This window comes from Panthera leo, chromosome D2 (genome assembly GCF_018350215.1).
Source record: "Panthera leo isolate Ple1 chromosome D2, P.leo_Ple1_pat1.1, whole genome shotgun sequence".
Taxonomy (NCBI): domain Eukaryota; kingdom Metazoa; phylum Chordata; class Mammalia; order Carnivora; family Felidae; genus Panthera; species Panthera leo.
This window is the reverse complement of record NC_056689.1, coordinates 24,524,220-24,544,508: the sequence shown is the minus strand read 5'-3', so window position 1 is coordinate 24,544,508 and position 20,289 is coordinate 24,524,220. Positions and strand designations below refer to the sequence as shown.

General features: G+C 35.7%; 1 protein-coding gene across 7 annotated transcripts in view; it reads left to right on the top strand.

Annotated features, from left to right (window-relative positions):
• Positions 1-20,289, top strand: part of JMJD1C (jumonji domain containing 1C) — a 260,878-nt gene that overhangs the window by 38,234 nt on the left and 202,355 nt on the right. Inside the window, exon 2 of one of the 7 annotated variants that reach the window (XM_042909329.1) lies at positions 4,625-4,673. The exons of 5 other annotated variants lie outside the window; for them this stretch is intronic. In XM_042909329.1, coding sequence (XP_042765263.1) covers positions 4,625-4,673 — 49 coding nt within the window. Of the gene's footprint in view, positions 1-4,624; positions 4,674-20,289 lie in introns of those variants that run through there. One more of the 7 variants, XM_042909326.1, reaches the window with a different exon arrangement.

The window sequence follows — 20,289 nt, the reverse complement described above, 5'->3', positions numbered from 1 at the left end:
CTCCCATATGCTCTAGACCTTTTTTCAAACTACTGCTTCTATGCTATATCTCTATGGGCTGTTGTACTCTCTTTAATGGTAGGTACTCAGCTTCCTATTGCCTTAATTGCTTTTGTGTCTTTCAGTCCTTACGGAACATGTCTCCCATTTTTTATATGGCCCTTGGTATTTGCAGTGGTTCCCAAGTTCTCAGATACCATCAATTTCTTACCTCTTCACATACTCTTCTTACCTTTAGGAACATTGAACCTTTTTATTTTCTTGGTACATTATTACTTTACAAATGTTAGCTTATGTTAGACTAAGTTGAGATTAATAAAAGATGTGTTGATATAGGAAAGATTCATAGTTGTGTTGAGCTGTGGATGCTTTTTTGTTCATTACCAAGTTCATTTAACAAGTAATTTCCTGGGTACCAGAGCCATGAAGTACATGTGATAAAATTTGTGCCTGGGTGAAAGCATGTTGTTTTTATGTCATAGACTTTTGGGGTCATTCATAAATGGTTAAAACATACTAAATCAAGAATAGTTAGGCCTATTGCTCCATTGATTTCTTTGGTAGATATTTGACAGTACTTCCAGGCATTCAGAAAGGGGGTTATGAGACTTTTTACTATTTCCAGAGGGTAAGATAGTTCCTCATGTGATTTCCCCCCGCCCCCAACCCCTGTTATTCAGACAGTATTTATTGATGACATATTGTGTGCCAGGTACTATGTTCCTAAACATCCCAGCTACAGTTCTGTCAGGCTTAGAGCATTCTGTCTGTGGTATTTTCATATGTAAGAAGATTACAAGTTACAAGTGGTTTCTCGATGGCCATTCTTTTGAAATGCTAACAATACTTATTAAACTTTAGGAATTCCTGAAATTAACATGCATGAGAGGGAACATTTAAAAAAGAAGATATAAAAGTTGTTTCCATGGGTACCTGGGTGGTTCAGTGGGTGGTTGAGCATACAACTTTTGATTTCAGGCTCAGGTCATGATCTCACAGTTCATGGGATCCAGCACCACATCTGCTGTCAGCACAGAGCCTGCTTGGGATTCCCTCTCCCTCTCTCCCTCTCTCCCTCTCTCCCTCTCTCCCTCTCTCCCTCTCCCCCTCTCCCCCTCTCCCCCTCTCCCCCTCTCCCCCTCTCCCCCTCTCCCCCTCTCCCCCTCTCCCCCTCCCTCCCCCTCTCCCCCTCCCTCCCCCTCTCCCCCTCCCTCCTCCTCCCCCTCCCCCTCCCCCTCCCCCTCTCTCTCTCCCCCTCCCTCTCCCCCTCCCCCTCCCTCTCCCCCTCCCCCTCCCTCTCCCCCTCCCTCTCCCCCTCCCTCTCCCCCTCCCTCTCCCCCTCCCTCTCCCCCTCCCTCTCCCCTTCCCCCGCTCATGCTGGCTCTCTCTCTCAAAATAAACATTTTTTAAAAAATAAGTAAATGAAAATTGTTTTTCTAAAATATCAAGATTAGATAAAAAATGTAAAAACTAGATAAACCTGTATCCTACCATACTTATGATAAAATTATAATTTTGATTAGATGGATACCTGATATTTATATTATCATGACGTATAAACACTGTTTTTGGTTGCCTACTTACTATATATTGACTTAATCTGGGGGGAGATATTTTATATATTACATAGTAATAGTCCTGCATTTCCTTTATTTAGTTTCCAATGTACTTGTCACTAATTTAATTACAGAGTCCTCAAATTATGTGAAGTATTTTTAGTACATTCAAGTATGTATATTAGGTATCCTATCCATTTTATCTTCTTTATGTAATCTTTTCTGGTGACTTTATATGTGGACTCTCCAGACCTCTTGTAATCTTGTTTTGCCATCATACTGGTATTTCTTTTTTTTCTTTTTCTTTTTTTTTAAATTGGATTCTTATCCTGTATTCCATGTCTTGGTTTATTCTCTAATATTGGTGGAATATATCATTCATTAATCTCTTTAAAAAGTATTGCCTGCTGGGGCACCTGGCTAGCTCAGTTGGTAGAGTGCAGAGCATGCAACTCTTGGCCTCAGGGTCATGAGTTCAAGGCCCATGTTGGGTATGTAGCCTACTTAAAAAAAGAGAAAAAAAAAAAAAAAAGATTGCCTGTCTGCACATTTTTTGGTGGCCTGTTCATTTGAAAGGATCTATATATATATTTTTTAAGATTTTATTTTTTCAAGTAATCTCTACATTCAACATGAGGCTTGAATTTACAACCCTGAGGTGAAGAGTCACATGCTGTACTGACTGAGCCAGCCACGCTCCCTGAAAGGATCTGTGTTTTAAGCTCAAACTTGACTCATATGTGAGTGGATATAGAATTCTAGATTAGAGATTGGAAGTGACTTTTCCTCAAAATTTTGAAAGCACTCATGTATTGTCTTTCAGATTCTGTTGTTGCTTTGAGAAGTCATGCAACTTTACTTTTTAATCTTTTATATGAAAGAAGTATGTGGGATCTTCTCTTTTAATTGTGCTTTGAAATTATACAATGACATTCCTAGATGTACATCTCTTCATCTGAATGCTTATTAGCTTTTTAGGAGTTACTTTTTAGTTTGGGAACTTTGAGTTTCAGTTCTGGGAAATCTTGAATTATTTTTTTTTGTTTTTTTTTTTTCCTCTCTCTCTTTTTTCCAGAACTTTTGTTTGGGATATGGGACCCCCATTGGTCCCCTTTTTATCATATCTTTTCTCTCCTATATTGTATTTGTTCTGGTTAGTGGGGAAATTTTTACAAGTCTGTATTCTTTTTTTTAATGTTTTTATTTATTTTTGAGAGAGAGAGAAAGAGGCAGAATATGAGTGGGGGAGGGGTAGAGAGAGAGGGAAACACAGAATCCAAAGCAGGCTTCAGGCTCTGAGCTGTAAGTACAGAGCCTGACTTAGAGCTGGAACCCACAAACTGTGAGATCATGACCTGACACAAAGTCAGATGCTTAACCAACTGAGCTACCAAGGCGCCCCTACAACTTTATATTGTAAACCTTCTATTGAGTTTTTTTCATTTCTTCCATCACAGTTTAATTTCCTAAAATGTTTTTGTTTTCCCACAAAGTTATTTTTTGATAACTTCCTATTTCTGTATTTTGATTGTTACATTTATCTTATTGAGAATATTAATATTAAGGTTTTGTTTTCTTCTCCCTTCAGAATCTTGTCGTCTTCCGGTTACTTTTTTCTCTATGTGTAATTTAGTTCCTGTGTTTTAAATTTGACATTTTCCTCACATGAAATATATGATGATTCTTTCTGACTTCTCAGATTTAGTAGTTTAACACTTAAAAAGTACACTGGGAACTCTGGGCCACATGAGCAAGTTTTGGTAACTGTATTTTATAGTTTGGAGATCATGCTGCTTTTTTAGGAAACACCTAATGTCTGTATATTTAGCTATGTTGTATGTTAAACTGCTCAAGTTTCCCAGAGGTATCTACCAATCTTTTCCTTCTCAAAGTTTGTACCTATTGAGGTAAACAAACAAAACTAGGTGTTGCAGGAGGGGTTTGGTTCTCAGCATATTTCAGAATGTAAACTTCCACTTGATTTTCCTGTCAGTAGTAATCTCTGCCTTCAGTTTGCTTTAATATATGCTCCTCTATTCAGAGACCCTGTAATAACCTTTTTCTAGGAGAAAAACCTCCCTTTTCTACAAAGAGAGAAAGGAGGCAGTTGCTAGCCATGAAGAGATCTGTGTGTCTAGCTGCTGCTTAAACAGACAGTATCATTCTTGGTAGCCCTACTTTCCTGTCAACCAATATTGAGCCATTGTCGGTTTCTGTCTTATAAATTGGAGTTGTTTATCAGCTTTCCCAAATTTTGACCTTAGCTTAGCCTTCTTTTATTTCATGAAGTCGACTATCACTACTATTGCTATTATTTTAATATTAGTTGATTCTGCTCATTTTTCCAGTCTGTTGAAATTTTTTGGAATCTTAATTTTGTCATCCAGTGTGTTATTTTCCTTTGCATCCTATTGAGTCAGCTAAGTATCTTGATTGAAGTGTGAGGTTAGAGCCCTATGCATTACTTTTGAAGGCATTCAATCAGTTTTACTTTAGTTCTTGGTTAATACTGTCAATTATGTTTTTTTAATCCAGCTATGAGTTTATATATTTTTTCTTTCATTCAAAAGTATATTCAGGATCTTTTTCTACAATATTATAATTTTAAAAATTTAGTGTATTAGTTACACTAGCCTCTCTAAAAAGAAGAACTTTATCAATGAAGAAAAAATTTAGGATCACTGTAGTGAAATAAAATTTGCTCTTGGTGTGACCTTTTTCTTTTTTAGTGCTTATAATCCAACTTGTAAATAACAATTTTTGTACTTTGGATATAGATCAACATAAATGGATTGTCAAGAGCCTTTTCAACTCAAGGGTCTTTCTTTGATAAATAATTTTCTTAAAAAAAAAGTTTCTCCATTTCCCAAACCAGTGCATTTTAGAACTTATTTTCCTATGATGTTTTACATATTACACACATTAGAGTTGCATGTCTAATTCAGACCTGTAGACAGCAGTGTAGGCAAAAACTAATTTAAAAAGTTAGCTAGGTATTCTCTTACTGTCTTCTTTTCTCATTTCAACTTCATTTACTTTTTAACTATGTTTCTTCTACCTTTTCCAGTTTTCTACTCAATTCTCCTTGGTGGAGAAGATGGATGCAAAAGAGGAGGTGTGAGTAGTTCTTTATTCTCTCTGCATCTGTTAACATTACATCATCTTTCCCATGCAATATTCTTGTTTCTTCTTAGTTCGTCCTCTTACATTTATACAACCAGTAGGCTTGTTTGGTTTTCCTTTGTATTACTTATAAAATTTAGTCTATTCTGCAATATTATAAATAAGGTTTATGATATTAATTCATATATATTAGTTACATTTCCCTCCTTCCATTATTTATATATGTCCTTTAAAATCAGAAAACTCTGTAATAGCCATATTGTTTCTCTCACTCATCAACTTCATTTATTCAGTACACTGACATTTATTAAATTCCCCAGGTATTTTAGGTCCTGAGAAATAAGATATTGATATTACTTTTACTAATAGAATTCATACTTTCATAGGTAATATCTCCCATTTCTTACTAGAATTATCCATATTTATACAATTAAAAACTGTAACTTTGCTTTTTGGCCTTCCATCCACATTGTTGAATACTCTCTTCCTTTTGAGCAGTGTGTGATATTGCAAAAGTAGACTCAGGTTTGAGTTCTGGCTCTGCCAAATGTCAACTGTGTGATATTGGATAAATCACTCAGTCTTTCTGGGTTTTACCTCTCTCAACTATAAAATGTATGTAATATCTACTTTGTTGGGTGAATTGAGAGAATTTAGATGTAAAAATGAATTGAAAGAATGTATATACATATATTATGTAAAAATTGAATTTAAGGATCCATACTGTGGTATTTTTATAAGGATTACTGTCTAGATATTTATTGCAATGCTTTTGAAATATGATTGTAAGTCTCTTTGGAAATAAGAACTATATCATATTGATCCTGATCCATTGCAACTAATAAATAGCAATGACTCATACTTTTGGATTGAATTTCCTAAAAAACAGACCTAGAACAAGTGTTAATGTAGTTGCTGTTTCTTTTCATATCTATGTACTGCCTCTTGGTCACAATTCTGATATAACAATGACAAATATGTGTGCACCTGACAGTATAACTTCAAAATACATGAAGCAGAATTTTACAGAAATATATAAATTACATATAGGCAACTTTACAGCCATAGTTGGAAATTTTAACACTCTTCCCAAAGCGTTGGTAGAACAACTACATAAAAAACCAGCAAAGACATTGAAGATTTGAAAAACATCATCATTCATCTTGATTTAATTGACATTTATATAGCACTACATTTCATGCTGTAATAATACATGTTATTTTCAAGTGCGCATGGTATATTCATCAAAAGAGACCATATGCTGGGTCACGAAACAATTCTAAATAAATTTAAAAGGAAATAATACAGGACTATTTTCTTGAACCATAGTGGAGTTAAATAAGAAATTAATAACAGTATGATGGCTAGGGGAAAAATTCAAATGTTTGGGTATTAAACAGTACACTTCTAGACAATTTGTGGGTCAAAGAAGAAAAGGGAAATTAAACATTTTGAACTGAATGATAATGAAAATGCAGTATATCAGAATGTGTAGTTGCATCTTCAGGGTTGAGAGAGAAATTTATATCTTTAAATGCTTCTATTAGAAAAGAAGGAACCTGGGGCGCCTGGGTGGCTCAGTTGGTTAAGCGTCTGACTTCGGCTCAGGTCATGATCTCACGGTCCGTGAGTTCGAGCCCCGCGTCGGGCTCTGTGCTGACAGCTCAGAGCCTGGAGCCCATTTCAGATTCTGTGTCTCCCTCTCTCTCTATCCCTCCCCTGTTCATACTCTGTCTCTCTCTGTCTCAAAAATAAACGTTAAAAAAAAAATTAAAAAAAAAAAAAAAGGAAAGAAGGAACCTAAAAATCAGTGACCCAAGGGTTTACCTTAAGAGAGAAAAAGAAATGCAAATAAAACCCAAACTAAGAACAAGGCAGGAAATAAAAATAAGATTAGATCAATGAAATAGCATATAAATGTGAATAAAACTGCCCTTAGGTGATAATCTTCATCAGATTCTTTCTCCCCTCTCCTTTTTTTTTTATATAAATTTTTTTCTTAATATCTGTTTATTTTTGAGAGAGAGCGAGTGAGTGCACAAGCTGGGGAGGGGCGGGAGTGGGGGGAGGTAGGCAGAGGATCTGAAGCTGGCTCTGCTCTGACAGCTGTGAGTCTGATGGGCTCAGACCCACAAACTGTGAGATCATGACCTGAGCTGAAGTCAGACCCCCAACTGACTGGGCCACCCAGGTGCTCCTCCCCGCACCCCACCTTCTTTCAAATCAGCAACATATCCATTTGCTGAGACTGGAGGAATAGGCACTCTCTCACACATTGTCTATTGGAATACAAAATATTACAACCTTGTGTATTGGGAATTTGACAACATCTAGCTAAGTTAAATACTCATTTACTCTTTGATCTAGTAAATCTTCTAGGAATATATCTCAAACATAGATTGGCATAAATACAAAATGGCATGCACAAGGCTACATTCATTGTAGCACTGTCTAAATAGCAAAAGACTGAAAGGACACGGTATTCATCAGTAGGTTTCTGACTGAATAAAGTGTGGTTCATTTACCCAATAGAGTATTGTGTGGGTGTAAAAGCAAATGGGGAGCATCTTCTATGCCATGATGGCCAATACATATTATGCAGCAAAAGTAATAAGATATAGAAAAGTTCATAAAGAATGTTACTGTGTATCTAATTAAATATATTTGTGTGTGTGTACCTTTCTACTTTTATTTATTTTTTAAGAAGTTTTTAAAATTTTATTTTAAGTTTATTTATTTGGAGGGAGAGAGAGAATCCCAAGCAGGCTTCACACTGTCAGCACAGATCCCGATGCAGGGCTTGAACTCAAAAACCATGAGATCATGACCTGAGCCAAAACCAAGAGTTGTACACTTAACCGGCTGAGCCACCCAGCCACCCCGTCTACTTTTATTTTTTAAATTTAGGAATTAATAAAAAAAACTAACCCATTTTAGGGAACAAGGATAGAGGGAATAGCTAAAGTTCTATGAATATACAGTACCTTGATTTCTAGGTATGATTTTGAAACTATGTAAATGTACATAATTCTAAAACAAGTTTTAATCATTAAAAAAAAAAACAACAAAAAAAAACTAGGGGTGCCTGGGTGGCTCAGTTGGTTGAGCATCCATCTCTTGATTTTAGCTCAGGTTGTGGTCTCATGGTTCAGGAGACAGAATCCTGCATCGGAATCTGTGGGGAGTGCAGACCCTGCCTGGGATTCTCTCTCTTCTCTCTCTCTGCCCCTTCCCCCGCTTGCTCGCTCTCTCTCAAAATAAATAAACTTAAAAAACTAAAAGTGAAAGCAAAATGAAACAAAGAAGCCTAAGTGGTATAATTATAGGAAGGAACTATTTTAAGTGACTTTAAAACAATTTGATTATACATGCCTGGTGGATTATACCCTGAAGATATAAGAACAATATAAAAACCTTATATGGTTTTCATTAATCATAGTGTTGGTATTATTATTCCTAAACTGTTGTATGTATATTGTACAACAAGGCAAATGAATTTGTGTTGGTGGCATTGTATAACAAGAATTACAGTATGGGAGAAGAAAGACATAGAAATATAAGAACAACACAATTAAAAAAAAATACTATAGAAGTTTTTCAGTATCAAGTCATACTAACTCTTATCACTATATAAGGTCTAGATAGATAAAATGACAAACCCTGGAGTAATGAGCACTCCTTAGAATCCAGACTGTTGTCTCTGAGTAATGCTGATTCCCGTTGAAAAGTACAATGTTCCTTGGGTATGTGGTTGGTTTCAGGTTTGGGTCAGGAGATGGATAAGATGATCCTGGAATATTTTGTTATACCAGAAGCAAGAAAGCTGTTAAAGACTGCTAAGTCCGTGTCTAAAAGACTCAGAAACTAATTGAAGAGTCTCTCATTGGTCAAGATGGGAAAATTTGACACTAATAGAAATAACCAACTGCAGTTAATTTGAAGCATACTACATTTATTTAAATCCAAAAGTTTGTAATGATCCCTCCCCTAAAAAATGTGTTCTCATTGTTTACCATTCTGGGAGGTTAGGATACCAACTCATTTTTTTTCAAAAACTCTTAAAAAACAAGCATTTATTCTTCCTTTTCTAAACAAACTACCTTTTGGAAACCAAAGATTTGATAGAATTTTCACTTAATAGGCACATTACAGATAGTAAATAATGAAGGAATGATAAAAGTAGAATGTCACTTTTTTGTAGCTCTCAATGAAATGTATTTAGGCATTGTTCATCATTGGCTGTTATTATCACAGATACAAGGCAATATGTGTATGCCCCTTAATGAAAAACACAGTACCGTGTATGAGGTTGTCTTCTTTATCAATTCTGAATTTGATTAAGACTCTAACTTCGACAATTACAAAAAATTACGTGGACAGAGAAACATGTTTAAAAATGTCACAGGGGTATAGTCCACAAAATTCAGATACTTGAAGACTACATGGGACAAGCGACTTTATTTCTTTAACAAAGAAGTTTCAGGAGGAAAAGAGGTAAATGAAACCTTATAGATAAAAAGAAATGTAAATTTCATGTCAATGAGTTGGAATATGTGGTACTACTATGATCTTAATTTGAACAAATGGAAAAGGAAAAAAAGGCCCATGCTGGGAAACTTGAATGCTGACTGATAATGGATTAATAATTTTTTTTTTTTAGTTGAAACAAGATTGACCATGAGATAAACATTGTTGAAGCTGGGTAATGGGCACATGGGAATCCATTATGTTATTGTCTCTACAAAAAAATTAGATTTTTCAAAATAGCTTTTCATATATAAGCATACCTCTCAGATATTGTGGGTTCAATTCTAGATCACTACAATAAAGTAGATACTGCAATACAATGAATCCAATGAAGTTTTTGGTTTCCCAGTGCATATAAAAGTTATGTTTACTTTATAGTCTAGTAAGTGTGTAATAGCATTATGTCTTAAAAAAAAAAACAATGTATTGCCTTACTTTTAAAACACTTTATTGCTAAAAAAATGCCTACCATCATGTGAGCTTTTAGGTAGTTATCTTTTTGCTGGTAGAGGGTCTTGCCTTGTTGTTGATGGTTGCTGACTGATAGGTGGTGATTCCTGAAGGTTGGGTGACTGTGGCAATTTCTTAAGGTAGTGAAATTTGCTGCATTTATTGACCCTTTCAGGAATGATTTCTCTAGCATGTGATATTGTTTGATAACAGTTTACTGATTGTAGAACTTCTTTCAGAATTGAAGTCCTCTCAAACCCTGCTGTTGTTTTCTTAACTAGGTTCATGAATATCCTAAATCCTTTGTTGTCATTTCAGTAATCTTCACAGCTTCTTCCCCAGGAGTATATAACAACTCAAGAAACTACTTTGCTTATCCATAAGAAGCAACCCCTCATTCATTCAGTTTTATCAGGAGATTGCAGCAATTCAGTCCCATTGTCAGGTTTCCCTTGTAAGTTCTTTTTGTTTCTGCCACATCTGCAGTTAACTTCTTCAGGTGAAGTCTTGAGCCGCTCAAAGTCATCCATGAGGGTTGGAATCAACTTCTTCTAAACTCCTGTTAATGTTGATATTTTGACCTCTTTCCATAAATCACAGATGTATTTAATGGCATCTAGAATGGTGAATCCTTTCCAGAAGGTTTTCCATTTACTTGTTTAGATTCATGAGAGCAATCATCATCTGTGGCAGCTATAGCCTTATGAAATGTATTTCTTAAATAGTAAGACTTGAAAGTCAAATTGACTCCTGGATTTTATGTTAACAAGTATGAAAACAACATTAATCTGGTGTTTCTCCATTAGAGCTCTTGGATGACCAGGTTCATTGTCAGTGAGCAGTAACATTTTGAAGGGAAATTTTTTTCTGAGCAGTAGGTCTCAATGAGTGGGCTTAAAATACAGTAAACCATGTTGTAAACAGATGTGCTATCATCCAGGCTGTTCCATTTATAGAGCACAGGCAAAGTAGATTTAGCATAATTTTTAAGGACCCTAAGATTTTCAGAATGGTAAATGAGCATTGGCTTCAATTTAGTCACTAGCTGCATTAGCCCCTAACACGAATCAGCCTGTTCTTGGAACCTTCTGTAGCTATGAAAGTCTTAGATGGCATCTTTACCAATAGAAGGCTGTTTTGCTTTCATTGAAAATCTGTTGTTTAGTGTAGCCACCTTCCTTAATTATCTTAGCTAGATCATCTTTAAACTTGCCATATTCCTCTACATTAGTTCTTGCTGCTTCCTTTATCTTGTACTTTTTTGTTATGACTACTTAAACCTCACGAACCAACCTCTGCAAGCTTCAAACTTGTCTTCTGCAGTTTCCTCACTTCTCTCAGCCTTAATTAGAGTTGAAGAGAGTTAGGGCCTTGCTCTGGATTAGGCTTTGGCTTAAGGGAATGTTGTAGCTGGTTTGATTTTCTATTCAGACCACTAAAACTTTCTCCGTATCTGCAATTAAGGATGTTTTGCTCTATTATTAATGTGTTCACTGGAGTGGCATTTTTATTAATTTCCTTCAGGAACTTTTCCTTCGCATTCACAACTTGGCTGACTGGCACAGGAGGTCTAGCTTTTTTGGCCTGTGCTGGTTTTCGGCTTTCTAGCTAAGCTTAATCACTTCAAACTTTTGATTTAAAGTGAGAGGTGAGGGGCGCCTGGGTAGCTCAGTTGGTTAAGTGTCCGACTTCTGCTCAGGTCATGATCTCAGTTTGTGAGTTCGAGCCCCGTGTCAGGCTCTGTGCTGACAGCTCAGAGCCTGGAGCTTGTTTCAGATTCTGTGTCTCCCTCTCTCTCTCTGACCTTTCCCCATTCATGCTTTGTCTCTCTCTGTCTCAAAAATAAATAAACGTTAAAAAATAAAAATGAAGTGAGAGGTGAGTGACGTCTTTTCACTTGAACACTTAGAGGCCATTGCAGGATTATTATTTGGCCTAATTTGAGTATTATTGTGTCTCAGGGAATAGGGGGACCTGAAGAGAGAGAGAGAGAGATAGGGAAATGGCTGGTTGGTGGAGCACTCAGAACCTACAAGACATTTATTATGTTCGCTATTTTATATGGTGTGAGTTTGTGGTGCCCCAAAACTGTTAATGCTAGTGACATCAAAGGTCACTTACCACAGATTGCTATAACAAATACAATATTAATGAAAAAGTTAGAAATATTGAGACAATTACCAAAATGTGACAGAGATGTGAAGTGAGCAAATGCTGTTGGAAAAATGACATCAGTAGACTTGTTCTGACTCAGGGTTGCCACAAACCTTCACTTTTGCTTTACCAAAAAAAAAAAAAAAAAAGGCAATATCTGTGAAGTACAATAAAGTGAAGTGTAATAAAATGAGGTATATGCCTATATGTATATAAAATTGGAGGCGTTAATCCAGCATACTAAATAATTGACGAATTGTTTATGAATTTATATTTGTAGATTTCACTCTCTTGTGGTAAAGACCCATAGATTAAAAGGTGAGATCAGGGGCTTTTGGGTGGCTCAGTTGGTTAAGCTTCGACTTTGACTCAGGTCATGACCTCGTGGTTCCTGGGTTTGAGCTGACAGCTCAGAGCCTGGAGCCTGCTCTGTCTCCCTTTCTCTGCCCCTCCCCCGCTCATGTTCTGTTTCTCAAAAATAAACATTAATAAAAGTAAGTAAATGAAAGGTGAGATCAGTAAATAGTAGTGATTTTCATTTGAAGGACTTTGTGTTATTTATTAAATTCATGAATTACAGTTGACCTAATAAGAATTAAGAGATCAGAGCAATTCCTGTTAATAAGGTTTGATAGAAGGAAACACTCATTCCATGAATTTGATTGCTGAAAAAATGTGTACATTTAGATCCAGTTTTGTAAAGTCTTTCTTCAACTAACAATAGAAATTTTATGAAATGGAGATATAGTATACATTCCAGCTGTCTCCTACCCCCTCCATAACCCCCCAATCCTAGGGTAAGTCCTGAGGTATATTAGAAGACATACTCAATACTTTGTGCTTCAGTGCCCCCTTGTGCCTATTATGAAAAGTCACCATTAATTTCTCATGGAAAATTTGATATACATTCTAAGAGATCCCTGGAAATAGAACATTTGCAAGCTTAGAGATAGGGTTCCATATTCTAAACTTTCTGGGACCCAAGATTTATGTCCTGCTTCTCTGTTAATATATTCTCTTCCCACCAAAGCTGCTTCATTAACAATTATATGGCATTTAGGGAGTGAATAGTATATGTATATTTAATCTTAGTTTTCAGTGTTTTTATTTATTGTTTAGTGATTTTATATGTCTTTCCTCACCCTTACCTCTATTCCCACATTTTCCTTTTAAAAGCAAAAAGGAGGGAAAGCTGAAAGTGGATATGTCAGAGGACTCCCTAACTGGGGTTTTTCCTTCCTTTCTCTCAAGGGAAAAATCCTGGAATCAACCTGTGCCATGATAATGTGGTATAATTATAGAAATTTTTGCCCTACCAACATACTAGGAGGTGGCCTACATTTGAGATTGCTATTTCATTCTTCTATCTTTTACCCTAAAAAGCATATGAGACTTTATAGGGGCATCTGGGTGGCTCAGTCAGTTAAGTGTCCACCTTCAGCTCAGGTCATGATCTCACAGTCCATGGGTTCGAGCTCCACATGGGGCTCTGTGCTGACAGCTCAGAATCTGCAGCCTGCTTTGGATTCTGTGTCTCCCTCCCTTTCTTTGCCCCTCCCTTGCTCATGCTGTCTCTCTCTCTCAAAAATAAATAAACATTAAAAATTAAAAAGAAAAGAAAGAAAAGGAAGAAAGAAGGAAAAGAAAGGGAAATAAAGAAGATAAAAAAGGTTTGGGGTACCTGGGTGGCTCAGTCGGTTAAGTGTCCAACTTCAGCTCAGGTCATGATCTTATAGTTTGTGAGTTCAAGCTCTGCATCAGGCTCTGTGCTGACAGCTCGGAGCCTGGAGCCTGCTTTGGATTCTGTGTCTCCCTCTCTCTCTGCCTCTCCCCCGCTTACATTCTGTTTCTCTCTCTTTCTCAAAAATAAATAAACATTAAAAAATTTTTTTAAATGCTCCTAGGAATTGGAATTATATTTACATTATGGGAGCTTATGCATTTGACCTCTTTTCTGTAGAAACAGTATATCCTTAGCATAATCTCTAATCATGCCTCAAAAGATCAAAATCAGAATTTGAGATTTTTTCTAAATAAATTATGTTGGGGATTTATTAACAAGCATTTGTAATATTCAGGACTTTGCATTTAACTTGGATTTTTCTTCCTCAGATTGTTTTTTGGTTGCTGTCCCACTCCTTTAAACTCTTTTCGTTGCATCCTCATGCCTTCAGATTTGTAAACTACTCCCCAGGTATCCCTTTTTTCTTATATAGAAAAGCTCTATTTATTGATTTTACTCCCGTGCTTTAAAAGCATTCTCAGAATTTGAGATTCTGGAAGGCTCTTTCCTTCTTGTTTGGTCAGGCTGCTTCACTCCTTCACTTTTTCAAATGTCTAGAAATTACTGTTTTGTCTGTCAAGCCACCTTACGCTAAGGAAGAACTGAACTTGATGGTTTTCCTCCTCCTGAGCCATTCAGCAGTTCTTAGTTTGTTAGGTGGAGCTACTGAAAAAAAGAGAAGTCTAAACTTAGGTGTTTTCATGTGTGTATCATTATTTACATAATTGCCCAAAAGCTGTTAAGTTGCTCAATTTCTCTATGCCTTAGTATTCCCCTCTGTCAAACCTTGCCTGACACATTGTAAGTACTCCCAATGACAGTTTATGCTGCCATTACTGTTGTTATGGACTCAGTATTTCATGTTACAAAATTCTAACCCCCATTGTGATGGTATCTGGGATGGGTGTTTGGGAGATAATTAGGGTTAGGAGGGAGGGGCCTCTCTTGATTGAATTAGTGCCTTAATAAGAGACAGCAGAGAGCTTCTCTGTCTCCCCACTTCCAAGAAGAAAAGGTTATGTGAGCACAAACTGAGAAGACAACTTGTCTGCAACTTAAGGAGAAAGTCCTCTCCATGAACCCACCACGCTGGCACCTTGAATTCAGACAGCTTCTGAAACTCTGAGAAAATACATTTCTCTTGTTTAAGCCAACCTGATATATGGTATTTTGTTATGACTGCCCAAGCCGAATAAGACAATCATCATCATCAATGATATTACATTAAATACTATATATAATTTATTCAAAAGATAGCAGTGTGTATATATATATATATGGATATATATATCCATATATATCCACATATATATGGATATATATGGATATATATATCCACATATATACACATATATGTGGATATATATATGGATATATATATCCATATATATGGATATATATATATATATTGATTTTGTAATAAAATAGGAACTTTGGTGACAGGTCAGGAATATAATTCTTTTCATTAGATGTAAAGAAGGTAATTGAAACTTAAACATCTTTGAATAGTTTGTAATTCTTGATACATCTTATTGTTCACCAAGTAGTCTTGTAAAAAGTTATTAGGCAAGTGATTCATAGAAAGGAGTTCACATTATGGATATTGAAATCAAAATTTAGTCTCTCTTTTTAATTTTGCTGCTTATATCTTCATATGACCATCATTTCCCATTTTTGCCCTTACCGCCCCCCCGCCCCCGGAATCTAACTTACAGACTCAGTGTGGAAAATCTCAGGGCCATTTTAAGTGTGTGGTCTTTGACCTTTAAGCCGAAAAAGAATCAGCTATTCAAACTTTATATTCAGTAATTTATCATATGCTGTGTATATGCTTTGGGGACTATGCTGCTATGACTGTTAGGCCTCTTATGAGCTATTTCAGTGTTTTCATTGACTCCATCATTTATTAGTTGCTTGGCCTTGGGCAAGTAATTTCTATATTTTAGCTTCCACATTTTGAAAAGTTGTTAATAATAACTATTTACTGGGTATATGTAATGATCAAATAGCTTAATATATGTACCTGGCATATAGTAGGCACTATTCACATGTTAGCTGGGTTTTTTTCTTTTATTGTAGTCATTGGTATTACTTTTGTTACCATTATCAATAATACTAGTAATCTTATAGGTGGTTGTGTGATGATCAAATGATTTAATATAGGTGCCTGGCAAAAATTAAACACTGTTGAAATGTTAGATGTTTTTATTGTTACTGGTATTGCCTTAATTACCATTATCAATAATAGGTTTGAATGCCCCTTGGGAGATGAAAGATTATCCCTGTGATCTCCAGACTTTATAACTTTTAGAACCTAGACTTATATGCCATCATATGTACTTTAATTTCACTTGTTATGATTATCATTCTAGTAATATATTGGTGTGAATACATACTGGATTCCTCTATAGAATTGTACTTACATTTTTAGTTCACCACGGCAAATTTAATATAACTACATAAAATGCAAGATTTAGTTATTAAAAGGTTAAATTACACCTGCTAGGATGACTATAATAAAAAATAAAAAAAGAGAAAATAGCAAGTGTTGGCAAGGATGTGGAGAGATTGGAACCCTCATAGATTGCTGATGGGAGTGCAAAATAGTGCAGCTACTGTGTAGAATAGTTTATTGGTTCTTCAGAAAATTAAACATAGAATTTACCATATGATTCAATAATTCCACGTTTAGATATATACCCCCAAATAGTTGAAAACAGGAAGTCAGGGAAATATGCCAGTTTTCACTGCTACATTATTCATAACGGCCAAAATGTAAAAACAACCCAAGTGTTCATCAGCAGATCAATGAATAAAATGTGGCATATACATGTGATAGAATATTATTCAGCCATAAAAAGGAATGAAGTTCTGATATATGTTATAACATGGATGAACCTTGAAAACATTCTGCTAAGCTAAATATTCCAGACACAAAGGGACAAACAGTGTATGTTTCCATTTATATGAAATATGCAGAATAGGCAAATTCATATATCTGAAAGTAAGATTAGAGGTTACCAAAGGACTGGGGAAGAGGGTAAGGGGATTTATTGCTTAACAGATAAAAAGTTTCTCTTTGTGATGATAAAGTTTTGGGTCTAGATTGTAGTAGGTTCTATAACATTTTGAGTGTAATACCACTGAATTGTATGCTTAAAAAATGCCTGAAATGGCAAGTTTTATGTTATATATATTTCATCACAATAAAAATATTACTTAGTTGAACTTTAGTTTTGTTTGGATAAGCATTTCTAATTAATGATGTGAATGGCAAATAAATGTCCTTTGTTAACATGTTTGAAAGACCTTTCCTCCTCTGTACTTGGGAGTCAGAGAAAGGATGGGTGCTGCTTACCTATTTAAAGATACATAATTCTTTTTTGTTGTTATTATTTTTAAAAATGTTTTTAAATTTACATCCAAGTTAGTTAGCATATAGTGCAACAATGATTTCAGGGGTAGAATCCTTAATGGCCCTTACCCATTTAGCCCGTCCCCCCCCCACAATTCCTCTAGTAACCCTCTGTTTGTTCTCCATATTTAAGAGTCTCTTATGTTCTGTCCCCCTCCGTTTTTATATTGTTGCTTCCCTTCCTTTGTGTTCATCTGTTCTGTGTCTTAAAGTGCTCATATGAGTGAAGTCATATATTTGTCTTTCTGTGGCTAATTTCGCTTAGCATAATACCCTCTACTTCCATCCATGTAGTTGCAAATGACAAGATTTCATTCTTTTTGATTGCCGAGTAATACTCCATTGTGTGTGTGTGTGTGTATACACACACACATACCACATAAATATACATAATTCTTATTGCCCTAAGGTCTCTAGAGAGAATTATGGGGAGCTATGATTTCCAGAGAGCGTGTAGCTACCTTCCTTATATTTAATGGAAAAAGCCAGTAGAACAAAAATCCAGCTTTTTATATCTAGTCACTAACCTCCTTCCCTTGCCCCATATAAAGTAGAATGAGACCTAGGTCAAGGTAAATGCTTCTTAAGCCTCCAAAGGATGTCTGTCCTTTATTCTATTTGCTTCTTTTCATCTTTTGAGGCTTTTTCTAGATTGCTGCTGCAAGGTTTGCAGCCTTGTGCCTATTAAAGGTTTTTCTCTTCACAGACATGGATGGGATTGGGATCTTCCACTCTAGTGTTTGGATCTTTGATGTTTACTATTTAGGACTATTCAGAGATGTTTGTGCTTGCTTCTGAAGTTTTGGCTATGCAGCTGATAGTTAAGTAAGTAAGTGACCTCTGGATAAATGAAGAATATGGTCCGTGCATTCCTGAAACCAGATTACTGTGAAATATATGCCAATTTATAGCACCTACGCTGTGTAGGCCCCTTCTGTATTTTGGGGCTCTCCATGTACTCATAAAGTCAAATGGTGTTGATTTTTATAACTAAAGGAGACTCTAACACCTTCTGAAAATGTTAAGAAAATATAATTTTAAATCTTAATCTTAGGGCAGAATCATTAATTCAGAAGCCACTTCTATTGTTTCAAATTGTTTATACCTTGGATTATACCAGAATGTTTCCCAGGTTTAATTTCAGACTTTTAGTTCATTATTTTTTAAGATCAACCAATTAAAAAAAAAAAGAGCAACTAGTTTCTTTAGAATAATTCTTAGAATTGTTGATTATTGCTCAATGCACTACTTCTGCTTAAGCTTGGGCTAGTTCACATGGGTGCCTTTTATCTTTTTTTCTTTTTCTTTTTTAAGTTCATTTATTTATTTTGAGAGAGAGCAGGGGAGAGGGGCAGAGGGAGAGAGGGAGAGAGAATCTCAGGCAGGCTGTGTGTGCACTGTCAGCACACAGCCTGATGTGGGGCTCGAACTCATGAACCATGAGATCATGACCTGAGTTGAAACCAAGAGTTTAGGGGAGCCTGGGTGGCTCAGTCGGTTGAGCATCCGACTTCAGCTCAGGTCATGATCTCACAGTTCGTGGGTTCGAGCCCCGCATCGGGCTTTGTGCTGACAGCTCAGAGCCTGGAGCCTGCTTTGGATTCTGTGTCTCCCTCTCTCTCTGCCCCTAACCCACTCACATTCTGTCTCTGTCTCTCTCAAAAATAAATAAACATTAAAAAAAAAAAAAAAGAATCCAAGAGTTTGATGCTCAAGCAACTGAGCCGCCCAGGCACCCTTTGGTGCCTATTAATTTTGACCGTTTTAATTTAACAAATGATTTTAATTTTATTTAGTTTTCAGAATCTTTTCCAAACCCTGTAAAACTTAAGTATGATTCTAAGCCATTCATAATAGCATTACTTAAAGTGTGTCAATTTATCATATTTTCTCTATTTGATTACTTTTATATAAAATATCCACTTGCAGTTTGTTTTTTATAATAAATATGCTTTATTTTTTAAAGTGGGAGTTAATTTAATCTGTCATATTATATTTTTAATTTGGTAATCTGATTTTTAACATGTATGAACTTTAGGCCATGGTTAAATGTTTCTGGTTTTGTGAAAGCATAGGACAGTGTTTATGTTCTCAGTGGAAATGTTTTGGAGTTTACTGTGCTATATTCTAAACCCCATAAATTTTGTATCGTATTTTAAATTTTTGAGTATTTGGGCAGCAATGACCAGATTTTGGACATCCCCCCCACACACATTTGTTATCCACCAAATTCTTTATATAGATTTGTAGATAGGTGAATTTTCTGGAAAAACTAGTCCATTTTTTCCTATATTGCTATTTTATAGAGCAATATTCTGTTAGGTATCTCATAATGAAGATTTAATGGACAAATAAATTGGGGGAAATTTCATGGTGTAAAACTCTTACTAATAATGCACAGGGAACATTGGCATCATTAAAAGCTTTGAGACGACCGACCCCTGATAAAGTGAGACATTTGTGACTTATTAGTTCATGATTGTTCATAGCTTGTTTGGTTTCCCTAATGTTTATTTATATACAAACAAATGACATTTCTATATTGGGGTACCTGAGTGGCTCAGTTGGTTAAGCATCCAACTCTTGATCTGGCTCAGTTGGTAAGATTGAGCCCTGCATTGGGTTCTGTACTAACAGTGCGGAGCCTGCGATTCTCTTCCTCTCTCTCTGCCCCTCTCACACTTGTGCGCACACACACACACTCTCTCTCTCAAAATAAATAAACTTTAAAAAGAAAAAAATGAAATGACATTTCTATAATGTAGACTATAATTTGAGGAATGCTAATACATAGTTCAGTGCTTTTATTTTTAACACAAAAGATTCTTTAGAGTCTAGAGGTTTTAGCACATGGTTGGTTGTTGCTTTTGGCAGAACCAATCCTAGGAACTCTTCACAGTTCTCACATGACATCATGTAGGTCACGCTTATTTTTAGGTGCATAAGAAGGTGAGGCTCATCATGCACCATGTTGGTATGATAATATTGATACCAAGGTAAAAATAACTAAATTTGCTTTTATCATTTGATTTAACAGTGACAATAGTGTAATTTTAAATTTCTTTATAAATACAAGTGAAAACAGCATATTGTGAGAGGATACAAGCTTTCTTAGTCATTGGTCATTGTTTTACTTATAGTTCTAGAAAAATAAGGGATTCTCCTAGGAGCTTTCAAAAATTTTGTGATAATTATTGATAAATTTTAATTCCCAAAATGTTCCATCATACCAATCTGAATATTTTTTCAAATTGGTACATTAGTAGAGTTTTATTTGCAAA